Source organism: Stegodyphus dumicola, chromosome 12 (genome assembly GCF_044657685.1).
Source record: "Stegodyphus dumicola isolate Sdum_Otavi_A_Nest chromosome 12, ASM4465768v1".
NCBI classification, from domain to species: domain Eukaryota; kingdom Metazoa; phylum Arthropoda; class Arachnida; order Araneae; family Eresidae; genus Stegodyphus; species Stegodyphus dumicola.
In genome coordinates, this window is record NC_140779.1 from 107,154,991 (window position 1) to 107,178,205 (window position 23,215).

At 33.0% G+C, this 23,215-nt stretch overlaps 1 protein-coding gene across 2 annotated transcripts in view; it reads left to right on the forward strand.

Moving 5' to 3' along the window:
- Myo81F (unconventional myosin 81F) overlaps positions 1–23,215 on the forward strand; it is a 298,353-nt gene that overhangs the window by 236,657 nt on the left and 38,481 nt on the right. For both annotated transcript variants that reach the window (XM_035376215.2, XM_085806755.1), the window contains 5 exons: positions 2,288–2,385; positions 4,990–5,080; positions 12,701–12,821; positions 12,941–13,218; positions 20,097–20,230. In XM_035376215.2, coding sequence (XP_035232106.1) covers positions 2,288–2,385; positions 4,990–5,080; positions 12,701–12,821; positions 12,941–13,218; positions 20,097–20,230 — 722 coding nt within the window. The remainder of the gene's footprint in view (positions 1–2,287; positions 2,386–4,989; positions 5,081–12,700; positions 12,822–12,940; positions 13,219–20,096; positions 20,231–23,215) is intronic.

A 23,215-nucleotide genomic window follows, 5' to 3' on the forward strand; every position in this document is an offset into this window, starting at 1 on the left:
TCCCACATTCTGCCAACTCAGTTGAAGAAATCACTTATTCCGCCTATTACTAATTGCGCTAGACTTTATGCTCTTCCAAAAGTCCACAAAACCAGTATTCCTTTTCGACCAATTGTTTCCAACATAGGTACTGCTTCATATCCTTTGGCCAAATATTTAGTTTCCAGATTTTCTCCTCTACTTGATAACAATATTCACACTGTAAAAAATTCTGTTGAAGTCATTGATAAACTTAAAAATATTTCCCCACTTCGTTCCATTATGGTTTCATTTGATGTCAAATCATTGTTTACTAATGTTCCGGTCGAAGGAGCACTAAATTGTCTTGAAACTAGGCTTCGGGAATTTCACTTCACACATACTGAAATTAAGGAGTTGGTTTCGCTTACTAAAGTTTCTCTAAGTCAAACCCACTTTGTTTTCCAAAATGCATATTTTCGTCAAGTTGAAGGATTGGCTATGGGTAATCCTCTCAGTCCGGTACTTGCTGACATTTATATGCACTATTTTGAGATGAAACACCACGTGTTTCTGTGATTCCTATTTTCTTCTTTCTCCTGATGAGGAGGGACCTTTAGCTGCCCTCGAAGTCGATTGAGTGTTTCATTATACCTACGCTAAATATAAGGTTGTTTTTTACGATTTTGATATCGGGAGATGTTTATTTCGGCTACATTTGGTTTTTCCAATAAAAAAATTTGACAATTTGTGTACCCAAATCATCAAAATAACTTGACAGTTAAAGGGTTAACTTTATCCATCTACACTGCTATTTTCTCATAAATTACAAAAATTTGCACGAAAATGCAAAAAAAATTCTGTAAATCTTTAAACTTGGTAAAAAGCACATATATGAAATTACCTGATCGCGAAAAAGTATATACCCTTTCCAAGGATGAACATTTCTACGTATAAAATAAATAAAATATCCAAAAACTTTTACCTCTAAATTATCTATTATATTATAAACATCACCAACGAATTCATACCGCAAACATTACAAATGGTTACAAATACTTAGTGTCAAATATTTAAATTATTTCCATACACGTTTACTTCAACTGAAACGTATACCAAATTCCTACAAACATAAAATTCACAAAATAGCTATCATTTAATTAAAATATCACTAAACCATGTACACATCGACTTATTTTTACTTAAAAAAACATCCCAGAATTGCACAAAAATGGCATTGCGCACACTCTTCACTATATCCATGTACACTGCTTTTTTCTCATAAATTAGAAAAATTTCACAAAAATGCATGAAAATACTCAACGTATTCTACTCAAATGTATTCCAAAATACTACAAACATATAACTCACAAAATCACGATCAGTAAATTAAAATATAATTAAATTAAAAAACACTACTTAAAATATAAATAAGCACATACATTAAATTAATAAAAATTAGATTACAATTCTAATTACTTTAAACTAAATCATTGCTAATAACAATTTTCCAATAATATCATATTAATTTATTTACTCCTTACATTTAGAACAATGCATAAAAATAATATCCTCAAATGATTAAAAATACTAACTTACCTAATCTTCAGAATCCTCATTACGTGGCACGCACACTTCCACTATTTCACACAACACACAATGAAGCTTAATACAAAATAATATAGCACTACAGTTTTCCAAATTCCCCCCCTTTTCCGATTAAAGATTTCCGATTAATTTGTCCATTAATGTCACATGACATATCTCATGATCTTTCATTTCCCTCACACAAAATAATGCGTAATCGGAACTGAGTACTTCTCACATTATTTCCAAAGTCCTAGGGGCCCACCAGCAGCCGAGCAGTAAAGTCGCTGAACACTGGTAGTTCGGTCTGAGGTTCGAATCCCGCGAACGGACTGGCTGCGTGGGGGTTTTCGGGGTTTTCCTCATGTGTAACGTGTATACGAGCCAGTTTCCCATAGAAAGTCCTCCACGAAGGCATCCCTTCCCTTAGGCAGATGGCCCTAGTGTGCTTTGCCATAATTATACTAAAATACACCAACACCAAAGTCCTAGGTAGTAACCTTTATCGCCTCCTAAATGTCGCCAAACTACCAGTTACCATATTCCAAAGATCAGCCGAAAATTTCATTAGACTGTAGGTTTTTTTTTTTTTTAAACTTTATGCAATAATTCTTAATAGTCAGTGAATTTCTGTAATTTGTTTATATATGAGAATCTCTGTAAGATTTTGTCACTTAATTAAAAATTTTAATTAATCTATTTATTTAATTCATAACTGCAAAAATATTTTTTTGTTTGAAAGGCTGATGAATATCCAATAAACGAAAGAGTTGGATTACAATTAGCAGGTTTGCAAGCTCAGGTACTTTTGGGTGAACCTCAAGAAGCTAAAGTTGAGAGGTAAATTTTATAACCCAGCATTTATTATAGTCTAATTACACAAATGAACAAACAGTAAATAATCAGCTGTATAAATGTGTAAAATTTATTTGTTAACAAATTCCTGTATACTTAATGAATGATATGTCTCTTTAATAAGTGTCATTAATTAATTAAAAACTAAAATATTTTTGAATTTTTATTTTAAAAGCTATATACTCTGTTAAAAAATACATGCGCCATACAAAAATTAAGCAACAGTCACAAAATTCAGTATGTAAGCATCGCCTGAAGAATTGTACAAATGATTGCCAGAGATGTAATACAACTCATTTAGTGAACATGAGAAGGACTAGTATTCCTTTTTTATGGGCAATTTTTACTCGAGTTTTCTGCTCTAAATTATGTGCAGAAACACCTTTAAAATGTGCTCAATTGTGAAAACAGTTATATGATTTAGAGACACTCATATCATGAACCAAAATTAAGTATGTCGGTCCAATAAATATATTACTGCCATCTTAAATGGAGCAATGAAGTAGTTGGTTAGTACTGGCAATAGTGGATCAGATGATCAGAGAAGATGCATATAATGATGTAGATGTTTGAGAGCCCCATTTCAACACACCAGTGCTAAAGAAATCTTGCAATTAAGACAACACCAGCCATTCAAAAACATTTAACATCGTCTATGCACTAAAAGTATTATTAAAAAAATAAGAAAATTTTATATAAATGTAATCATCTTTGGACACATTTCTCAAAAGATTTTCCCTTTCTTCAAAGTTGTATGTATCAATTGACAGGATAGTTTGTATATTGTGTCAATTGATACATTCATGCCAAATTCCTGACTTTGTTCAGTTTTTATGTGTGCCTCTATATATATATTTCCAGCAAAGTCTATATTTTTGGATAATAGAAAATGTAGTGAAACAATTAATAGCATGCTTTATAATTTTTAAAAAAATGACAAAATATGGATAGCATCCAAGGCATTAAATGACTGATCCATATTCTACTGTAATTCATAATAAAGCTAAAATGTAGTTTTTAGCCTCATGCATAAAAATAATTTTTTTCATCAATAAAGTATAAAATATTTAATTTTTTTCTTTAAAAGTATTGCTGCTCACTCTCGTAGCTTTTTGGATGCTTTCCCCTGTTTAATTCAAAATATTGAGTAGTCATTCTGTAATATAAAATGTTTTATTAATTTATCCTTATATTTGTATCTTTTGCAGTAAAATTAAATTTTAATGTATTCTTTATTAAAATCACATTTTTGTATTTGTCATAAATTAAGTAAAAAATAGTGCTTATGATTTCTTTGACTTTAAATATATTTTTATCACATGTATTTATAGAATTTTAAATGGCTTCCTCTGCAGGATTTTAAATATCTTACAAAGCATTTATTTCAGAATATGAGTGTAGTGCCTGAATGTGGAACAAGTTAGGTGAATATCAGAGTCTGTGAAATAACCTAGGCAGAAGTTCTGTTTAACACCCAGCCTAGGTTATCTTACAGTTGGGGTGTCTTACAGACACCCTGGTTATCTCACATAAGACATGTTCTGTTTCATCTAAAGTATTATTATTAAATATAATTAAGTAAGAAACAGGATACATTTGAACTTTATACATTCAGCAGTGTAAGGATTTTATTTCAATTCATATTATTGCAATATAAGTTAGATTATTTATAGAGTGTTCATAAAAAGATGCTGCAGGTTTTATTTCTTCAGGCATTAAGCTTAGATATGTATTTCAAACTAGAAAATTTCTCTTTATAAGAGAATTTAATGAGAACAGTTTCAGAACTGGAGTTGGAGTGATTTTCAAAATTTAAAGTTAACTTTTTTATTATACCTGAAGAGCAAAATGCCTAGTTATAAAAATGCCCATTAGGCTTTAAAATGTTAAATGCAAAAAATATTCCATAACTTTGCGCATAAAATTCAGTTAGATTACCAGGTTGCTGTTTTTTATAGCAGTGAAAATATTGTCTCAACCTCAATGGTATAGTGTAGGGTTAACTAGTAGTCCAAACTCCAATGCAACTTCAGCTCCCAAGTAAGGCTTGTTTACTTATGTGGGTCTATGTCTTGCTATGCATTCTGGGAAGCATTTTTAATAAGGTGGCTGAAAGATCAAGGGACAGACATTTGAAACAATTTGTTTCCTAGGAAAATGTCTGCTACTGGATAGAAAAGGAGCGATAAAATTCCAGAGAAGATCAACAGTATGCGTTGAAAAATGGTCTTAAATTTATTTTTTTTTTAATGTCTATGAATTTGCATGTAGTCAGGAAGCATTTTACCTTTAATTAATGCATAATAAACTTTTTCTAAACTTTTTACTTTATTTTGGCTCTTTATCCCATGTGAACTTTGAAGATTGCATTAAAAGATTAAATTTCTATCTTCAAAGCTATTCGACCCATAACTATCATAAGAAACTGTCATAAAATTTCCTTAACTTAGTCAGGAACACTTTTTAACTGTAAATACAGACCTAAAATTGATAATTAAGGAAATAAAGCATATAGCCTTTTTTCACTAGCACCCTCTTATATCTATAATTTGAACTGTTTTATCATGACTGATTGTTCTTCTTTTTAAGGTATAATGAAGTTGGTAACTTCCTGTGCCACAGAATAAGAAAAACTAGAAGGGATGTAGACTGGATACCAGATTTGGCTGATGCTCATAAGGTTGAAATTACATTAATCTTGGAAATAATCTTTATAAGTCAATACTTTGAAGAGTAATAATTTAATTGGCTTTTAAATTTTGCCCATGTTTTTTATATAATATTTTATTAGTGTAATAATAAATAAATACTCAGTTTTAATTTCCTGTTTTTATATTTTCTCTTTCAAATTTTGTACTTCCTTTTTGATATCCTTTCATATTTAATAAGTACATTTAAATAGTTCTTTTTAAACACTTTTAAATTTATTATCCTTTTTGTTTTATTTATTAAGATATTAAAAATTTTGAAATCCTGATTTAATTATTGTAATTTTTTCATTTATCTCAATGTGTGTTTCATTGTCATAAATCTATTTTATTACCTTTTATTTAAATTTATGAGTAATGCTTTTATTGTTCTTTTATAGCTCCTTATATAATAGCATTTATACTTAATATTTTCTACCAGGCTTATCAGGTTCAATGTTTCTTCTAACTTTCTTCGGAAACATACAATGACCTGACTAGAACAGAGAGCTTACTAAAGCTATGTTCACTAATTGTAGTAAGTGGACAGGATACAGACGAAGGGTATACAAAACCCTTTATTTTTTTCTTTATATACAATGACTTCCGTACTTCGGAATACAATGACCCTCCACTCGGGGTCTAACTTAAAAGATATCAAAATAAAACTAAACTCTAATTTAACTTTAGAATAAGATTGGCCTTATAATAACAGAAAGCGTATGTAGCACAGAGACTGTGAACACTACAATACGTTTAATTTATCAAGAGGATTAAAACCTCTGGCCTGGAAGGCAAAGTAGCAACTGCGTAACTTCTAAGGTAAGCGGCCTGCTTCGAACTCACGGCTTCCTCTCTTCTGCTTGGCAAAAAGGCCACACTTAAATACTTGGCGTTCGCCAGACAACTTTGCATAAACTCCTTCACGCTTATAATTCTGGCCGGAAGTAGAAAATAAGAAGTGATAGTAAAGATTTAAAATAAAATAAACGTTAGTAAAACTTAAGATCCTTACATACTTCCCGCCAGAGTTAATTAGTTTGAAACTGAGGTCTAAAACGACCTTGTTGAAAACTTTTAGCTCTAGAAACTAACGCGAGGCCAAACTTTTACAAACATAACTTAGCTAGAAACTAGAAAATTTTAAAAGAAAGAAATTTGTTACAATAGCAGCTCCCGGAATATACAACAATCTTTTTTCTTTTTCATCTGTACTGCATCAAAACAGGAGCTTTATTCAATTCTGGTTCCTTCCAGAGATCTGGAAGGAAAACTAGTTTAATGAAATGTTACAGAATGACATTGTAAATAACATATAGAATATACTTTTCTTAACATTCTTATTTCATTCATGACTATTTTAATTATCTCTCCCCGTGCTCTCTGACATGTGTTGTAAAAACACCAAACACGAATGTGTTTCTGTCTATGTGTTCAACACTTCCTCCTACAATCAAAACACTAACGTGTTAAAATTCAACATACGAGACCTCTTAACACACCCTAATTTCAACTCTAGACCCTGAGGTACTATTCTGAAAGTGGCTAACTCTAAAGTGTAGCGTCAGAGAGCCTAACTACATCATTCAACCTTTAACACATATTCAGCATGATTTAATCTTTACAGTCACACGAATAACAAAATTTTTTAACATTACTTTCACTTTTACCATATCACGGTATTTCTAAACATTCAAAATAACAGTTCACATGTATACAAGAACATATGAAGATGCCGTTAATTTTACACATTTGAAAACATACATTAGTAGTACATTGTTAACTTCTATTCTTTTCAAAGCAAGTGCCAATTCTTTCTACATTGAAATAATACTACATTTCAAAAAGTCTTTCAGACTAAAACTTCTTTCTTGTTAGAATGTTTTAAATAAAATTTATACAATTTAAGTCTTTATACAACGCTATTATACATCAACTTTAGTTTTACGCGCGAGTAATTGAAAAACATAATAAGAAAATCGGTCACAACTCATTTCTCGCCCTTTTGGCGATAAAGGTAGACCTCGCATGAGGTAAAACTTCTTCAAATCTGCCACTTGCAGTAAGAATGAAAGATTAACTTAAGTTTGTAAAGTAACACAAAATTTTACTTATCTTTGTAATATTCAGACATCCTTTTCTGGGCCCAGTCTTTAAAGGTGCTGCAGACCGTTGCTTGGTTGATCCTCCTTCTTGTACGGGCTCGCCCTTCAGTGCTTTCCTCTGGAAGCTTCCGTTTTTCACCACTACGGCCACCCTTGAACATCTTCCTTCTGTCCTCTGCTTGTGGTCTTGGCCGCTTGAAGGCAGCTGGTCTTGGTGGAACCGGGAAACTTCTGTCGTGATCCTGCTTGGACCTCGTTGTTGGCCGTTCAAATTTTTCTTGTACTTTTTCCTCCGCCGCTGATGGCCCTTCCGCAGTTCGGCGACTTTTGCTGCGGAGAGTTCTGTCGGATGAGTCAATCTTCCGTTTCACAGCCGGGTTATAGTTGCCGTCCTTTCTCCCGGTCTTTTCCACATACGTCGTCCTTCTCCCTTCTTCATTCTGGGGGTGTTCGTGAACTCTGTTTTTTGGACGGTGGAACGACTTCTTTTTCTTTGTACCTTCAATTTTTCCGCGGGGCAATTTTCTTTTCACTTGCTTCTGTCTCTCATTGGCTTGCCCTTGTACTTGTCGTTTTCCCACCTCTGGAACTTGTACCTGCGGTGTCTGCCGTACCGGATCCTGCAAAAGATCTGAAAAGATTTGCATTTTATTACGGTCATAGAATGGTTTTATCTGGTCAATGTTTGCGGAACAGGTTTCGCCATTTCTTGCCTTTAATACTACAACAGCGTGAGTTATTTTTTCTATAACATATGGTCCTTCAAAGCGTGGGAAAAATTTGGCAGTTTTATCTTCTGGTGCTGAAGAAAGTGAATGCTTAATTTTTAGTACTTCATCCCCTACTTTATAAGTTACTCCCCGTCGTTTCAAATCATAATAGAGCTTCTGTTTTCTTTGTGCTACTTCCGTATTCTTCTTTGCTTCCTTAATTAGTTTTTCTATATCACCCATTTTAAATTCTGGGGCTCTTTGTTGCACATAAAATAATTTATCTAACGGTGTTATAATCTTTCTGCCTAGAAATAACTCAGCAGGAGTTTTGCCCGTTGTATCATGTTTTGCGGTCCTAAGGGCGAAAGCAAATTCATTGACATAGTTATCCCAGCTTTTATGAAAATTTTTAACATAACTACGGATAATTTTCACTATATTTCTGTTGACCCGTTCCGCTATATTTGATTGCGGCCGATACGGGACCATTTTTAAATGACGTATGCCCAGTTTTTGGCACATGTCTTCAAATATATTACTTACAAATTGAGGACCATTATCCGATATAACTTTTAGGGGCGCCCCGTATTTTAAAATATATTTATTTAAAATAGAATCGGTAACTAATTTCGCGGAGGCTCGTTTTAAGGGAACAATTTCGGTCCATTTACTAAAATGATCAACTATAACAAGGAGATAGCGACTTTTGTTTAACTGACTTTTTGGGAAAGGGCCCAATAAATCGATACCGATTATTTCATTTGGAAATTCGGATTTAATACTATTTAGAAACCCGGCCGGGCGGAAATTAATATAATTAACGGCTTGACATGTTGGGCAGGACTGGACATACGCCCTTGTTAACTTTTGCAGTTCAGGAAAGTAGACTGCCTCGCGTACGCGTTGAGTAGTTTTTCGAATACCAGCATGAGAAGCTAAAGGGCTGTCATGGAGCTCTTGCAGGATATTTAATCTAAGACTAGCTGGGATAACAGGTCGAAATTCGTTGTTGGAATTCGTAGTTTTTGTATAAAATAATAGACCATCTATTAGTTCGTAATGGGCCGCCCTATTTCTTATCGCCACAATATCTTGGTGGCTAAAATTTTCAGGATCCTTCAAATACTCATAAATACTTCCAAACTCAGGATCCTTACCCAGTTCGGTTATTACAGTTTCTCGGGAATTTATTGTACACGCTGTCAGCATTGCAACTTTTACGGTATTACCCTGTTCGTCTAATTTAATTCGTGACAGGGCATCTGCTACGATATTTTCCTTTCCGGGGGTATGCTTGATTACCAGATTATATTCTTGCAGCTTGAGTGCCCATCTTATTAACCTTGGGGATAAATTTTTTCCAGAGTACAATCTAGTTACCGCCGCATGATCAGAATATACTGTTATCGGCGCCTTTCCAAAATAGACTCGGAACTTTTGCACTGCTAACAGAACTGCAAGTGCCTCTCTCTCGGTCGCGGAATAGTTTCTTTGTGTTTGATTTAAAGTTCGGCTAAAAAATGCTACTGGCTGCTGATTTTGCGAAAGTACCGCTCCTACCGCATAATCCGAAGCATCCGCTGAAATTTCTAAATTTTCATCCTTTTCAGGAAATTTCAACACAGGGGCTTGCGTTAATGCTTGTTTTAATTTTTCGAAAGCACTATTGGCTTCGGCCGTCCACGAGAATCTTGCCTTTTTCCTTTTTAATTTTAACAATGGCTCAGCGATAGCCGCAAAATCTTTTATAAAGGACCTATAATATGAACAAAGTCCTAGAAAAGAAGAGAGCTTCTTTGCCGTGTTTGGAGTGGGATACTTTTGTACCGCGATTATTTTTGATTCATCTGTCTCGATCCCTTTTTGCGATATTTTGTAACCTAAATATTTTAATTCAGGGGCTGCAAATTTGCATTTTTCGACATTAACTTTTAGACCGGCCTCATTTAATAAAGAAAACACTTGTCTTAAATCCTGTACATGTTGGTCTAGATTATCACTAGTAATAATGATATCGTCTAAATAGATAAATGTGGACTTTCCGAGAACAGGTCTTAACACAATGTCCATGCATCGCTGAAATGTTGCTGGGGCGCCTGAAAGGCCAAACGGCATTCGCAAAAATGCATAAGTGCCAGACTTGGTTATAAAAGCAGTCTTAGGCACGTCCTCAGGCCTGATCCCTATTTGAAAATAACCATTCGTTAAATCTAAAGTTGTCATAAATTTGGTTGATTTTATGTTCCTTAAAATTTCTTCTATAATCGGTAACGGATATACCGGATATTTCGTTATGGAATTTAATTTACGGTAATCAATAGCGAATCTCCACCTTTTTGGATGCTCCAAAGGATAATCATTATTTTTCTTACATAAAACCACCGGACTAGCATAACTACTTGAGATAGGCGTTACGATCTTTTTACGTAGCATATCGGTAATATGCCATTCTATAATTTTTTCCTTATTCTTATCATACCGGTATGGTTTTTGACGAACCGGCAATGCATCTCCGGTGTCAATACTATGGTTAGTAACCTGGGTAAATCCTGGAATATCACTAAATAAGGAAGCAAATTCACTTACCACTTGTCGGATTCTATCTTGCTCGTCATTAGGCAGGTGGTCGAGATTTACCCTTGGCGGTTCAACCTTTTCTACACGCACTGGCTTCATCGTCAGCTTAAGAGACGCTTCACTAAAATCCAGTGTAGCTTGTGCGTCTGAAAGAAAGTCTATTCCTAGTATTAAGTGTGCTTGCAAATTCTTTACTATAAAAAACATCACCTTTACTTGTTCGTCCTTGATACGGATGTACAAAGGTACTTTACCTACGCACTTACATTGTTCTCCTTGCGCCGCTAATACTGTTGTATTATCCGCATTATATATGCGGTATTTGCGAAAATACTTTCTAAAAAAGACTTCTGCCACACAGGAACACTGCGCGCCGGTATCCAGGAGTGCGGTGGCCGGGATATTATTTACCAAGACTTCAATCTTCGGAAGAGTTAAATTTTTCACCATTACTGTATTTAACTTGTAGGAAGAGGGGTTTTCGTGGCCTTCGGATTTCCGCACCCTCTCGTCAGCAGAAATCCGTTTTAGTTTAAATTATTTTTCCTTTCGGTGCTTTCCTTCTTTCTCCACTGGCCTTGAGACTTTTTTCCTGGGTTGCTATTGAACTGTCGACGTTCGCCGGCTGTTTTTGAATGCTCGGGTTTCCTTGCCCACTGATTCGCTTTTTCTCCGTAGCCATGTGCTTGAGTTTGCTGTAGTCTTGGCGTACCAAATTGGTTTCGCTGTTGATATTGGCGTCTTCTTTCGACGTCCGCCGTTCTTCTACTTTCAAACTGGATTGCTAGCTCAAATAATTTTTCCAGTGTAGTCGGATTTCTCAATTCAATAAAGTCTTGCACTTGGGGTAGTAACCTCGGCAAAATCACTTGAATTATTTCAGGATCCGGACGGTTTCCATACAAGAGCTTGAAAACGTGAATTTTTCTTAAAATAAACCTGGAGAGGTTTTCCATTCTTTGTTGATATATACTGAAAAGTTCTGTTTCTAATTTCGCACGATCCCTTACAACAGGGAAGGCTTTTAGTAGGGCAGTCTTGAAATTTTCGTAGGTATAGGTGGGACTTCCTGCTTGACCCAAGAGACTTCTGCCGATACATTTGAACCAGTTAAGCGCTTGGCCCCTCAAAGCGCTGGTAGCTAAGGTAACTTTTTTAAACTCGTGCACGGGGTAGAGCATGAAGTGGTCATCCAATTTTTCCAAAAAACTGGTTACCTGTGAGTTTCCATTAAACGTTGCTTCTGGTTTTATCGAAGCGCGCATGGTCTGGACAATATACCCAAATCCTTCCAGGGCGGCAGCTGGCATTTCTGGATTCTGAGCTGTTTCTGCAGGCAGCACAGGTTCTTCTTGAAACTCGGCCATGGTTATTCTTCGTCGGGCGCCACTATCAGGTTCAATGTTTCTTCTAACTTTCTTCGGAAACATACAATGACCTGACTAGAACAGAGAGCTTACTAAAGCTATGTTCACTAATTGTAGTAAGTGGACAGGATACAGACGAAGGGTATACAAAACCCTTTATTTTTTTCTTTATATACAATGACTTCCGTACTTCGGAATACAATGACCCTCCACTCGGGGTCTAACTTAAAAGATATCAAAATAAAACTAAACTCTAATTTAACTTTAGAATAAGATTGGCCTTATAATAACAGAAAGCGTATGTAGCACAGAGACTGTGAACACTACAATACGTTTAATTTATCAAGAGGATTAAAACCTCTGGCCTGGAAGGCAAAGTAGCAACTGCGTAACTTCTAAGGTAAGCGGCCTGCTTCGAACTCACGGCTTCCTCTCTTCTGCTTGGCAAAAAGGCCACACTTAAATACTTGGCGTTCGCCAGACAACTTTGCATAAACTCCTTCACGCTTATAATTCTGGCCGGAAGTAGAAAATAAGAAGTGATAGTAAAGATTTAAAATAAAATAAACGTTAGTAAAACTTAAGATCCTTACAGGCTTACTATATTTTCATAATTAAATTTTGAGAGTTTTTCTAAAAATATTTTTATTTATTTATTTAGCTTGTGTTTTTAGTCTTTTATTTCAATAATATATAACATATAATAAAATATACTTATTAATAGAATATTTGTACTTTGTTAATATATGATATATAAAAGAACATTTTTGACAGTATGCCATATGTATTTGTATTGTATTACTTTATGTCATTTGTACGGAGATATATTTTTTATTTTTTATTTGAAATAGATATATGGCAGTGGCAAATCTGAACTTGTGGCAAAAGTTTGGTACTTGTCAGTTGTTATGCAGTATCCATTATATGGCACAACTTTATTTCCTGTTACATACAAAGGTTACCTTTCATATGGTAAGCTGGTTTGCTGCATGAAAATCCATTTTAAAGCAACTTTGTTCATTTTAGTAACTTCTTAAAGTATCATTAATATGAAATTTTTATAATTTATAAAACTTCCTTGCATTTTGTAGGTCATAAGCTGCTGCTTGGTGTTAGTGCTGAAGGAATTTTGATGGTGAATTTATTAGACAAAGGCATTTTGAATGCTTATAGATATTGTGATGTTGAATCTGTGATGGTTGATCCCAGTGATGATCTAGTGACAATAAATCTAATAAAAACTCTTCCAGACACACATAAATGTTTTATCTTTGAAACTAGTCAGAAAAATGAAGTTGCAAATCTTATTGCAAGCTATTCTCCAGCACATGCAAACTGGTTACGACCAACTTATGAGCTTGGCTGGCGAGTGAGTATTTTTACTTGTTTTTAATCATTATATTTATTTCATCATGTGAGTGGAAAAAACATTGCCTCTTGCTGAGTTTTTGTTTAATTCATTCCGAAATTTGCAACTCTGTATTACTTTATAATTAGGATAGTTGTACTCTTGTGACAGAGCTGTGAACATGGTTTTAGTTGTCATTGTAATGCGAGATTTGACTTTGCAATGCTCTTAAAAGTAATTCACTCCCCCGCTTTTTAACGTATGATTTCAAACAGAGAAACATCAGACAATAGCTTAAAACTAAGCTTGTTTATTTTAACAGATGCAAGTTATTTCATCAAGCTGGGTAAACAGAAAGCTTTCAAATGAAATATGATTTGCTCTGCTCCATATCTTAAAAGAATCTGTAAAATAATATTTAGATTTGAACTGTAATTTAGCATTTTCCCCTTTCCAATCATGAAGCTTTTTCTGAAGTGTAACTGTTGTATCTTTAAAACTTTTTTTTAAACATTTCTAAGCTTTTTTATTCATTGTAGAGGAATTCGATAGTTTCTAATCTTATATTTTAGCAGAGTCAGTATCATTTTTATTTGGATTGCCCTCACTTACAATTTCATTCTATTAACTTAGGTCACAGAGACAAATTTAAGATAAAAACGTCTTTCAGTATTAGCTAAATTTACTAGTTTTAAATCTAGTGAGTATCAAAGCAACAAAGCTTTATGAGAAATCTGAGATACTTATCAAGAGGAAGGTAGTTAGTGGCAAATAATCAAAGATAATATTGGCAGTATTTACTGAGTTGTATTTAGTGGCTTGCTAATTTGCATAATATAAGATTTTTTTCAAAAATTAAATGTGAAAAGTTTATGAAAAGCAAAGTTTGAACTGAAAACGGACTGTCTAAAAATTGAAAAACCCAATAGGTTAAACAAATTGTTTAAGCATCATTCTTTTATTTTTGTTTTCAAAGTGAGAATTTAACAAAGAAATCTAAGAGGTTTAATTCATTTAAAAAAGAATTATGGGGGGAAAATATGAATTAATGCTGCTGAGAGGGGAAAAAAGTGTTGAAGCTATTCATGGTTCATTTTTGTTTACTGTTACAACTTCGCTAAATCGAGACGAGCAGATGAATAAAACAGAATTAAAGTTCTTACCTTAATAAAGTGTAATCCAAGCTGCAGATGTAAGGAACACGATCATTATATTAGCAAACACAAAATAACATATTTATTAGGTATTAGAAGAAAATAAAATATCTAGCGATGATTACAAGCATTGTTTACTGTCCATTGCATAACGCGAGAAGTGAGTCATACAAGGGGATAATGTTTCTCCTTCTTTTTGGATCAAGTCTAATTTCAGTTAGCGGGGGTGAGGGGGAAATTAACGTCGGAGTGTGCAGCTTCATCGCTGTCATTATGAATTGCTCCACAATCTCCCACTTGATGAGCTGTTCTGTCCGAAGTAAGGCCGATTCCTTTTAACAAAAATCCCAGCTGTTGTCTGGGCAAAGGTTTCATGATCATGTCTGCATACATCATTTTACTGTTGCAGTGTTTTAATTTAACAATCCCTTGATTTTGTAGATCACATAGGTAGTGATTTCACATCGATGTGTTTGGTGTAATCGCTTCCTTTTTCTTTTCTGGAAAGATTTATGCATGATATATTGTCCTCGAATACGATGTTAGCTTCCTGTTGAGCGAAACCTAAATCTCCCATCAGTTGTCTAATCCACTGTACCTTCTGCAATGTTAAGGCTAGAGCGATGTATTCGGCTTCTGTCGATGATAGGGCGACACAATTTTGTTTCTTGCTTCCACATGATACCGTACTGTTTCCTATTTGAAATATATCCGGATGTGAATTTTCTGTCAAAGGTATCTCCTGCCCAATCAGCGTCACTGTAAGCTTTGATGACTGGTGCACCATTGGATTTTAGATGTAATTTGTAATTAATTGTAGCTCTCAGATATCGTATGATTTTAATGATACCGTTCCAATCCGATGTTGATGGATTTTCTACTTTTCTGCTAAGTATTCCAACAGAATTTGCTATGTCAGGTCTTGATACTGTTGCTAAATATAAAAGTGTTCCCACTGCTTCCCTATACTTTGGATTATCGGGAAAAACGTCATCCTGGTTGTTTTGGTTCTTCGTAAAATTCATAGTCATGGGTGTATAGCTTAGTTTCTTTGGTGACTCTCCGTCAAATTTTTCGATCATACTCTTAATTTTGTTAGCTTGATGAAGTTTAAAGCTTCCGTCTTTTTCTCTTTCGTTTTCAATTCATAGATATATAGACACTTCTCCAAGATTTCGTTCAACTTCTTGAATTGATTCACTTTGTTGCTCGCAACTAATATGTCATCAACGTAAATGATTATGTAAGTTCTTGCATTTTTCTCGATTAGTGTGAAGAAACATGGATCAGCCTTTCCTTGAACGTATCCTTGTTTGCGCAGGATGCAGTTCTTCCCAGTTTTTAGGAACTTTGATTTCTTCATTCTTAGCCATGTATGAGAATCTGTTTGGTGGGATTCCTTTAGTCGTTCTGTGGAATCTTCTCGGTAATAGAGGAGTTTCTTCTGTTTCAATTACATCCTCTGTAATAGCATTTGGACGTGGTTCTGTCAATTTATTTTCTTTAAAAGACCATTCTATTTCCTCATGCTGATTATTTAATTGACGAGGCATTTCTTCTTTTTTGTTTTCATCGAATATTATGCTTCTTCTGATCACGACGTTGTTTGCATGTGGCATGTAAATTCTATATCCTTTAGTACGGTCACTATATCCAACAAGATTTTCTTTTTTGCTCTTTTGTCTAGTTTGCTTCTTTTCTGCTTTGGAACTCGACAATAAGCTGTGCTGCCGAAAACTTTGATATGGCTTAGATTCGGCTTCTTATTATTCCATAGTTCATACAGTGTTTTTTCAACTGATCTTGATGGTAGCCTATTTTGTAGACAGGTGGCTGTCATTACGGCTTCACCCCAAAATTCTCTTTTGAGTCCTGAATAGAGTAGCAGGCATCTTGTCATTTCCATTAAGTATCGATTTTTTCTTTCTGCTCTGCTGTTTTGTTGCGGTGAATATGCTACGGAGGTTTGATGTTCGATTCCCTCTTCCTTTAGATAGTCTTCGATCACTTTGCTTGTATATCCTCCTCCATTGTCTGTCCTTAAGACTTTTGGCTTTTTTCCAAATTTGTTCTCCGTCATGGTTACAAATTGTTTTAATTTGGAGATAGCTTCATCTTTTGTAGCTAGCAGATAGATCGTTGTGTATCTCGAATGATCGTCGATAAATGTTACAAAGTATTTCTTTTCTCCTAGTGATGTTGTACCAATTGGTCCACAAATATCTGAATGTATCAAGTCTAGAACTGATTTTGCTCTATAGTTGTTTAGCTTGAGATATGGCAATTCAGTCATTTTACTTCTGATACAGCATTCGCATTCTTTTTCCTTTTTGGCTTCTCCGTCAATCCTTAATCCAGTTGCCAGGTCATCATTCTTTAGCCTCTTGATTGCTTCATAATTTCTGTGTCCTAGCCTTCTATGCCAAAGATCTATACTATTTTCTCTTCTTTCTGCAGCTGCAATTTTGGCTTTTCTTTGCGATTCAACTACGGTGTATAAATTTCCTTCTGCTTTAGCAATTCCTATGGTTTTATTTTTCTTCTTTATTCTGCAAATATCTTCTTCAAATTCAGCTGTAAATCCTTCTTACGGATATCAATCCTCCTTCTAGGTCAGGAACGTACAGAACATCTACGAGTCTCACTTCTATTTCGTTATCTTCGTCGTCTGTACAATTTAAGTATCCTTCCTTCTCCTATACCTTCGGACTTCATCTGCGTGCCGTTAGCAATTGTTATCTGCTTAGTTTTGCTTCTATCCAATTTGGTGAAAAAGTTTGTTATTGGTCATATGGCAAGTAGCACCTGAGTCAACTGACCAGTTTGAGTTTTGAAATTTTCTTTCTCTTGTGACTTCGAACGTGTAATTCTCAGTCTTCTCAAGATTCTTATTTTCGTTTTCATCTTCATGTGTATCTTCGTTTACAGCAAGTTTTGTTTTCTGTTTATTTCCATAGTTTCCTTTATTCGTTTGCTTTTCATTCTTGAAAAATGAGTTACTTTCGTTTTTATCTTTTTCTTTGTGGTTATTTAAAAATCTGCATTCTTTTTCTAAGTGTCCTATTTTTTTCGCAATAATTGCATCTTTGTTGATTGAAATGCTTGAAATTTGTGTTAAAATTCGTTTTGAAGGCAGTTGTTTCTTCTGCTCGCGTGCCTTCTTTTCTTCTCAGGCATTCGTCAATGAGTTTCGTTTTCACGTATTCCAGCGTTAGTTCTTCTGGGCGTGCTTCTAAAGCTGTAATAAGATTTTCGTAGCTTTCTGGTAAGCCACTTAGTAAGAGTGCTGCAATGTGACTGTCCTTTATTTCTTCACCGATTCCTCTCAGTTCGTCTACGATTTCGAGCATTTTGTTGACATGTTCTTCGAGTTTGTATTTTTTTCTGTTTTTAATGTATACAGCTTTCTCAGAAGGTAAAGTTTACTGGAAATATTCTTTCTTTCATGTATTTTCTTTAACTAATTCCATATTTCTTTGACTGTCGTTTTATTTCTTATGTGTACGATTTGGTTGTCTTCTACGAGTAAACTAATGGTAGCTTGTGCTTGTTCATCTCGTTTTCGCCATTCGACGTTTATTTCTTTTGGTTTATCATCAGACATTAAATTGCATAAATTTTCCTTTTTCAGGATCATTTCAATTTTGTATTTCCATACTTGATAGTTGTTATTGTTTAGTTTCATGATCGAATATTTATTTTTGTAGCTAGTAGCCATTTCTGCTTCTGTATTTTGAATGCGCAGTACACAACTATACAGTTTTGTTTCGCTTTTGAAGATAGGCTTGGCTTTTCCTTTTTCGGATTATCCAGCGGTAATTTATGGCAAACTATCTTTTCTATTTTTTATTCTTGATAGCTTATCTCGATATATTTTATGCATTTAGTTGAAGTAAACATATTTTCAGTCTCATAATCTATTGTTGAAGGTATTCGTGGTTCATTTTTGTTTACTGTTACAACTTTGCTAAATCGAGACGAGCAGATAAATAAAACAGAATTAAAGTTCTTACCTTAATAAAGTGTAATGCAAGCTGCCGATGTAAGGAACACAATCATTATATTAGCAAACACAAAATAACATATTTATTAGGTATTAGAAGAAAAAAAAAATCTAGCGATGATTACAAGCGTTGTTTACTGTCCATTGCACAACGCGAGAAGTGAGTCATACAAGGAGAGAATGTTTCTCCTTCTTTTTGGATCAAGTCCAATTTCAGTTAGAGGTGAGAGGAAAATTAACGTCGGAGCATGCAGCTTCATCGCTGTCATTATGAATTGCTCCACAAAAAGAACATTACAAATATATGTTAACAAGCATAAGTAAATTATGTGGAAAGATTCCATTCTCCCCTCTTTATGAAACATTCAAACTCAATATGTACTGTTTGTTCTGTAACCTTACAATATCCTCTGCTGAATATGACACCTTAATATGACTGAAATTTGTAATTTATTTATGATTAAAATAACTTGTATAAATCTGCTTTTTTAATTTGGTGAAATCAAAGTAATGATATATAAATTTGAAATCAACTAATTTGTAAAATGAGAATCCAGTCTTAAAATAAAATTTGAGAAATTAATTTCTTAAAGCTTTATTAAAATTTGTCTCAATAATTAATATTTTAATAATTAATGTTGATTTTAACTAATTTTTAATTTATTAAAATGTGTTTTAATATTTAATTTTAAAATATTAAACTTTATTTTAATAATGTTTGCCTCATAAATATACTTAAAGAAATAAATGCAATTCATTTAATATTCTCCTGTTTCTTTTAATAATAAATTAAAAGCAATTAATGGGCATTAAGTTTCCCACTTTTACAAATTCCTTCATGCTTATTAAAAGATTTGAGGTTTTTGAATAGTTGTATGAACAGATTTATTTCTATTTGATTGCAGTTAAATCAGGTTCTGTCTTTGGAGCATTGACTACAGAGGGGAATTTAAAATATTTAATGATGAAGATCTGGCTATTCCTTCCATTAGCGAGTGGCAGATTAGAAAAGAATGGGATAGGATTGTGAACATGGGAGGAAAGTCTAAAATTAATTAGATGGTAGTTTACAGAATGGAAGTCTGAATATAGCTAAAATATGAGGAATCATCTCATAATCAGGAAATTATATAGTCATATACAGTTTTAGCATGCCGCTGAGATGGGAAAGTGGCTAGTCACTGTAATTGCCATACTGAAGGGCCTGGATTCAAATTCTAGAGAAAGCACGGATGTAAATTTTCTGTCACTTCATAGGAAGCAACGGTGGCCCAATTATTAGGTGCCTTTATAATAAAATGGCTACTGCTTCTGGCCTCAGTAATGGCCAACGCCTATAATGGCTAGTGCCCAACATTGGAAAAAAATAATAAGATTGAGTTCAAAATTCAAATGCTGAAAATCTTGAAAAGTGAAATTGTGATACTACTAGAAAAGAATTTGAATAACTTAAAAATAATTAATTAAAAAAAAAAAAAAACAGGATTTTAATCATAAAATCTAAAAATACTGAAACAAGGTGCAAAGAAAAGAATTTTTATGTCTGAATATCCATTACTATTACATTTTATTATCTTAGATAGTTAGGTTATGAAGAAGAATTTCCTATATTATGTATAAATTTTAATACTTTTCAAATTTTTGAAGATATGCTTTTATCTTTTGTAATTTCTAGGCTTTTAAAATATGTTTGGTAAATTATTTTAAGAAATTAAAGAAGAATTTGATGTAATTCGTGTTAGGTAAAACTGACATTTGAGGATCGTCAAAAGCTATATCACGATGTAGTCAATTGCAGAAGAGCTCTAGTTGATATAGGTTTAGTGAGAAAACCACAGGAAGAAAATATTGGTTTATTTCGGAGTACTCTAAGAAGGTAAGATTTGATGAAAGTCAACATTTTATTTAGCTTGCTGTAAAATATTTTGAGGTTTTCAAACTTTAATAAAAGATGTGAACAAACATTCCACTGGTGTGAATAGTATATTTTGCTCTCCTCCTTAAACATATGCATGTTTTATAATTTTCCCATTTTCGTAGTCTTGCATCATAATATTTTTATTTCTGACATGTAAAATATGGCAGCATTAACTTTCATCTTATGTAATATGTAAAATGTGCAGCGTGTTTTATGTACTGGAAGTGGCAGCTTTTAGAGAATGAGAAGAAGTAATTTTGGTATTTGTATGTTATCCAGCAGTCAGAGATGTGATAACTGCAAAAATAAACAGTAGCTCATTAAACTGTATGGGTTTGTTTTGTGGCCATCTGCTTGTTGCAAACAACATTTTAATTATTTTCATGTTCTTTGAAGCATGTCATTTAAAGCATTTGTTTGATTCTATGAGTGAAGCACAATTGCTCAGCGGTATCCACCAGAAAAAAAAAAAATGTCAAAAGACCATTATTTGTTATTTTTGAAACTGGCTGTCTTTGTTATACCTGAAGAAAAGGCATGACTACTAATTAATGCATATTTCTCGGTATCAGATAACAAACAAGCAGCAAAATTTAATATTATTGACCAAAATTTTAATGAAGTTAAGATTTTTGACTTTCTTGATTTATTATTCCTCAGCTGTGGTTTTTTTAAATCAAAATATTATTGTATTTGAGTTTTACAATAATAATAATCACTCATTTACAAGAATATTTTGTTAATTTACTTCAATATTGATTAAAATTCTAATAAAATTTTTAAACTGCTGTATCTATACATGTATCAATGTCTTTTATGTGTAGGTCAAATAAGAATTGTTACGAGTCTTTAGTAATTTTACCTTAGTACTTATTTTTCTTTAAAACTAAAATATTTGCATGTTGATATGTAAAAATTAAACGTTTAATTTTAAGGATTTTTTTATATGAATGTTTTAATTATTTGAATGAGGAATAAGTGCATGCTAGTTTGGTGGTTGCATCAAATACCATTTGATTTTCTATTGCTATAAAAATGTTATGCTTTGCTTAAAAATGTAAATGCTGTGGACAATGTGGGCGCATCTTTAACAATTTAGCATCTCTAGTGAGTGTTTCTGAATAATGTGTAATAGTCAGAATTTTGTATTTGTCTGAGAGGGATGGCTTAGTAATAATTTTTGTAAAAAAATCTTATTTTCAGCATGTACATTTGAGAGAAAATAATACAAATATTAGCAAAGTAATTGTAATGGATGTTATGCTACTTCTTATGAAGCTTTGTGTTTATATGTTTGTATTTTGCGTGTGTTCAAAATACATGTTTACCTAATTACGAAAATGTGATATTATCATCTTTAATATATATATATATATATATATATATATATATATATATTAAAGATGATATATATATATATATATATATTTGGAATTTAATATAAAAACTAAGTTTAAAAAAATTGACTTAAATCTTAAATGTTGTTTTTGAAATATTCTTCTATTTTGATATCATAAATCATGTAGAAAATAAATAAGTACATGAATTATAATTTCAGTATTATATAGCTTTGAAATAATACTGTAACTTTCAGTATGTGAAAATGAGAGCTGTATGAATGTTACCACATTTGTGTCATTTTTTATTAAAAACGCCATAATCAAATGATTATTCTATACAGAATTGTGTAATATTTGGTATGGGTTATTAATTTAAGGAGAGAAAATGTTCACAATTCATATACAGCAGCTCCCAAAAGTGTTCGTACACTTATGATTTTCAATGAAATAGGGCTCTATCCATTAATTAAAAGTAAACTCTCTGAATGAGATTTTAATGATAAGATCTATAATCTATTCATAACAAAATTACATGAAATATTTCTTAAACATAGCGAAACTTTATTTTTGAGAAATTAATAATCAAAAATCACAAACATTTTATCTCACAAAAGTCTTTGTACTCTTCAAAAAAATCTTGACATATTAGTAAATATTTTCATTTTTCATTAAATTAATATTTAGTAGGATATCCTTTAGCATCCAACAGCTTTTAAACATCTGGGAATAGATTTTACTAGTTTTTTGTAATTTCTATATTAATGTTCATCCATTCTTCCATCATGAGACAGTTTTGAGTTTGCTTTTCGTTTTGTTCATACTTTAATCTCCAGTTCTTTCCAAATGTGTTCTAAGGGGTTTAAATCTGGCGACTGAGGTGGTGTTTTGAAACCTGTGGACAATTATAGAGCCACTACAGGTGAACGTTGAGAACCATATACTTAGGATCCTTATCAAGATTTAAAAAAAAAGTTGTTTCCAATACCGAAATTTTGGGCTGATAATTTTAAATTGTCTCTTAAAATATTAAAATAAAGAGAGTGATTCATTATGCCATCAATAAATACAAAATTACGTAGTCTTGATACTGCCATGCACCTCCACACAAGAACACCTCCACTGCCATGCTTAACTGTTCCAACTAAGTTCTTAAAATGAAGTTCCTCATTTTTTCTTCTCCATAGAATTATTCAACCATTGGAACCAAAAATGTTCAATTTGCTTTCATCAGCAAATAGGACATTCTTCTAGTACGTTTCGGTTGTATTTATCATTGATTTTGCGAATGAAAACCTAAGCTTTCTGTTTTTCTCACTAACAAAAAATTTTTTATGAGCAGAACACCCATGAAATCCAGCTTCCCTGAGAACTCGTCAAACAGTTTCAGGTGAAATTGAAATAGAAAACTTTGCATTAAATTCTGCAGACACTTTTACAGCACTCAAACGTATGTTTTTCACAAATTTTCTAATAATAAATCTCTCATCACGTTTAATTAACTTTCTCAGTCGACCTTTTCTTACCTTGTTTTCAATCTGATTTTCTTCTTTAAAGCGTTTTATCACATACTGCACTGTAAAATGGGATAAATTAACTAATTTCG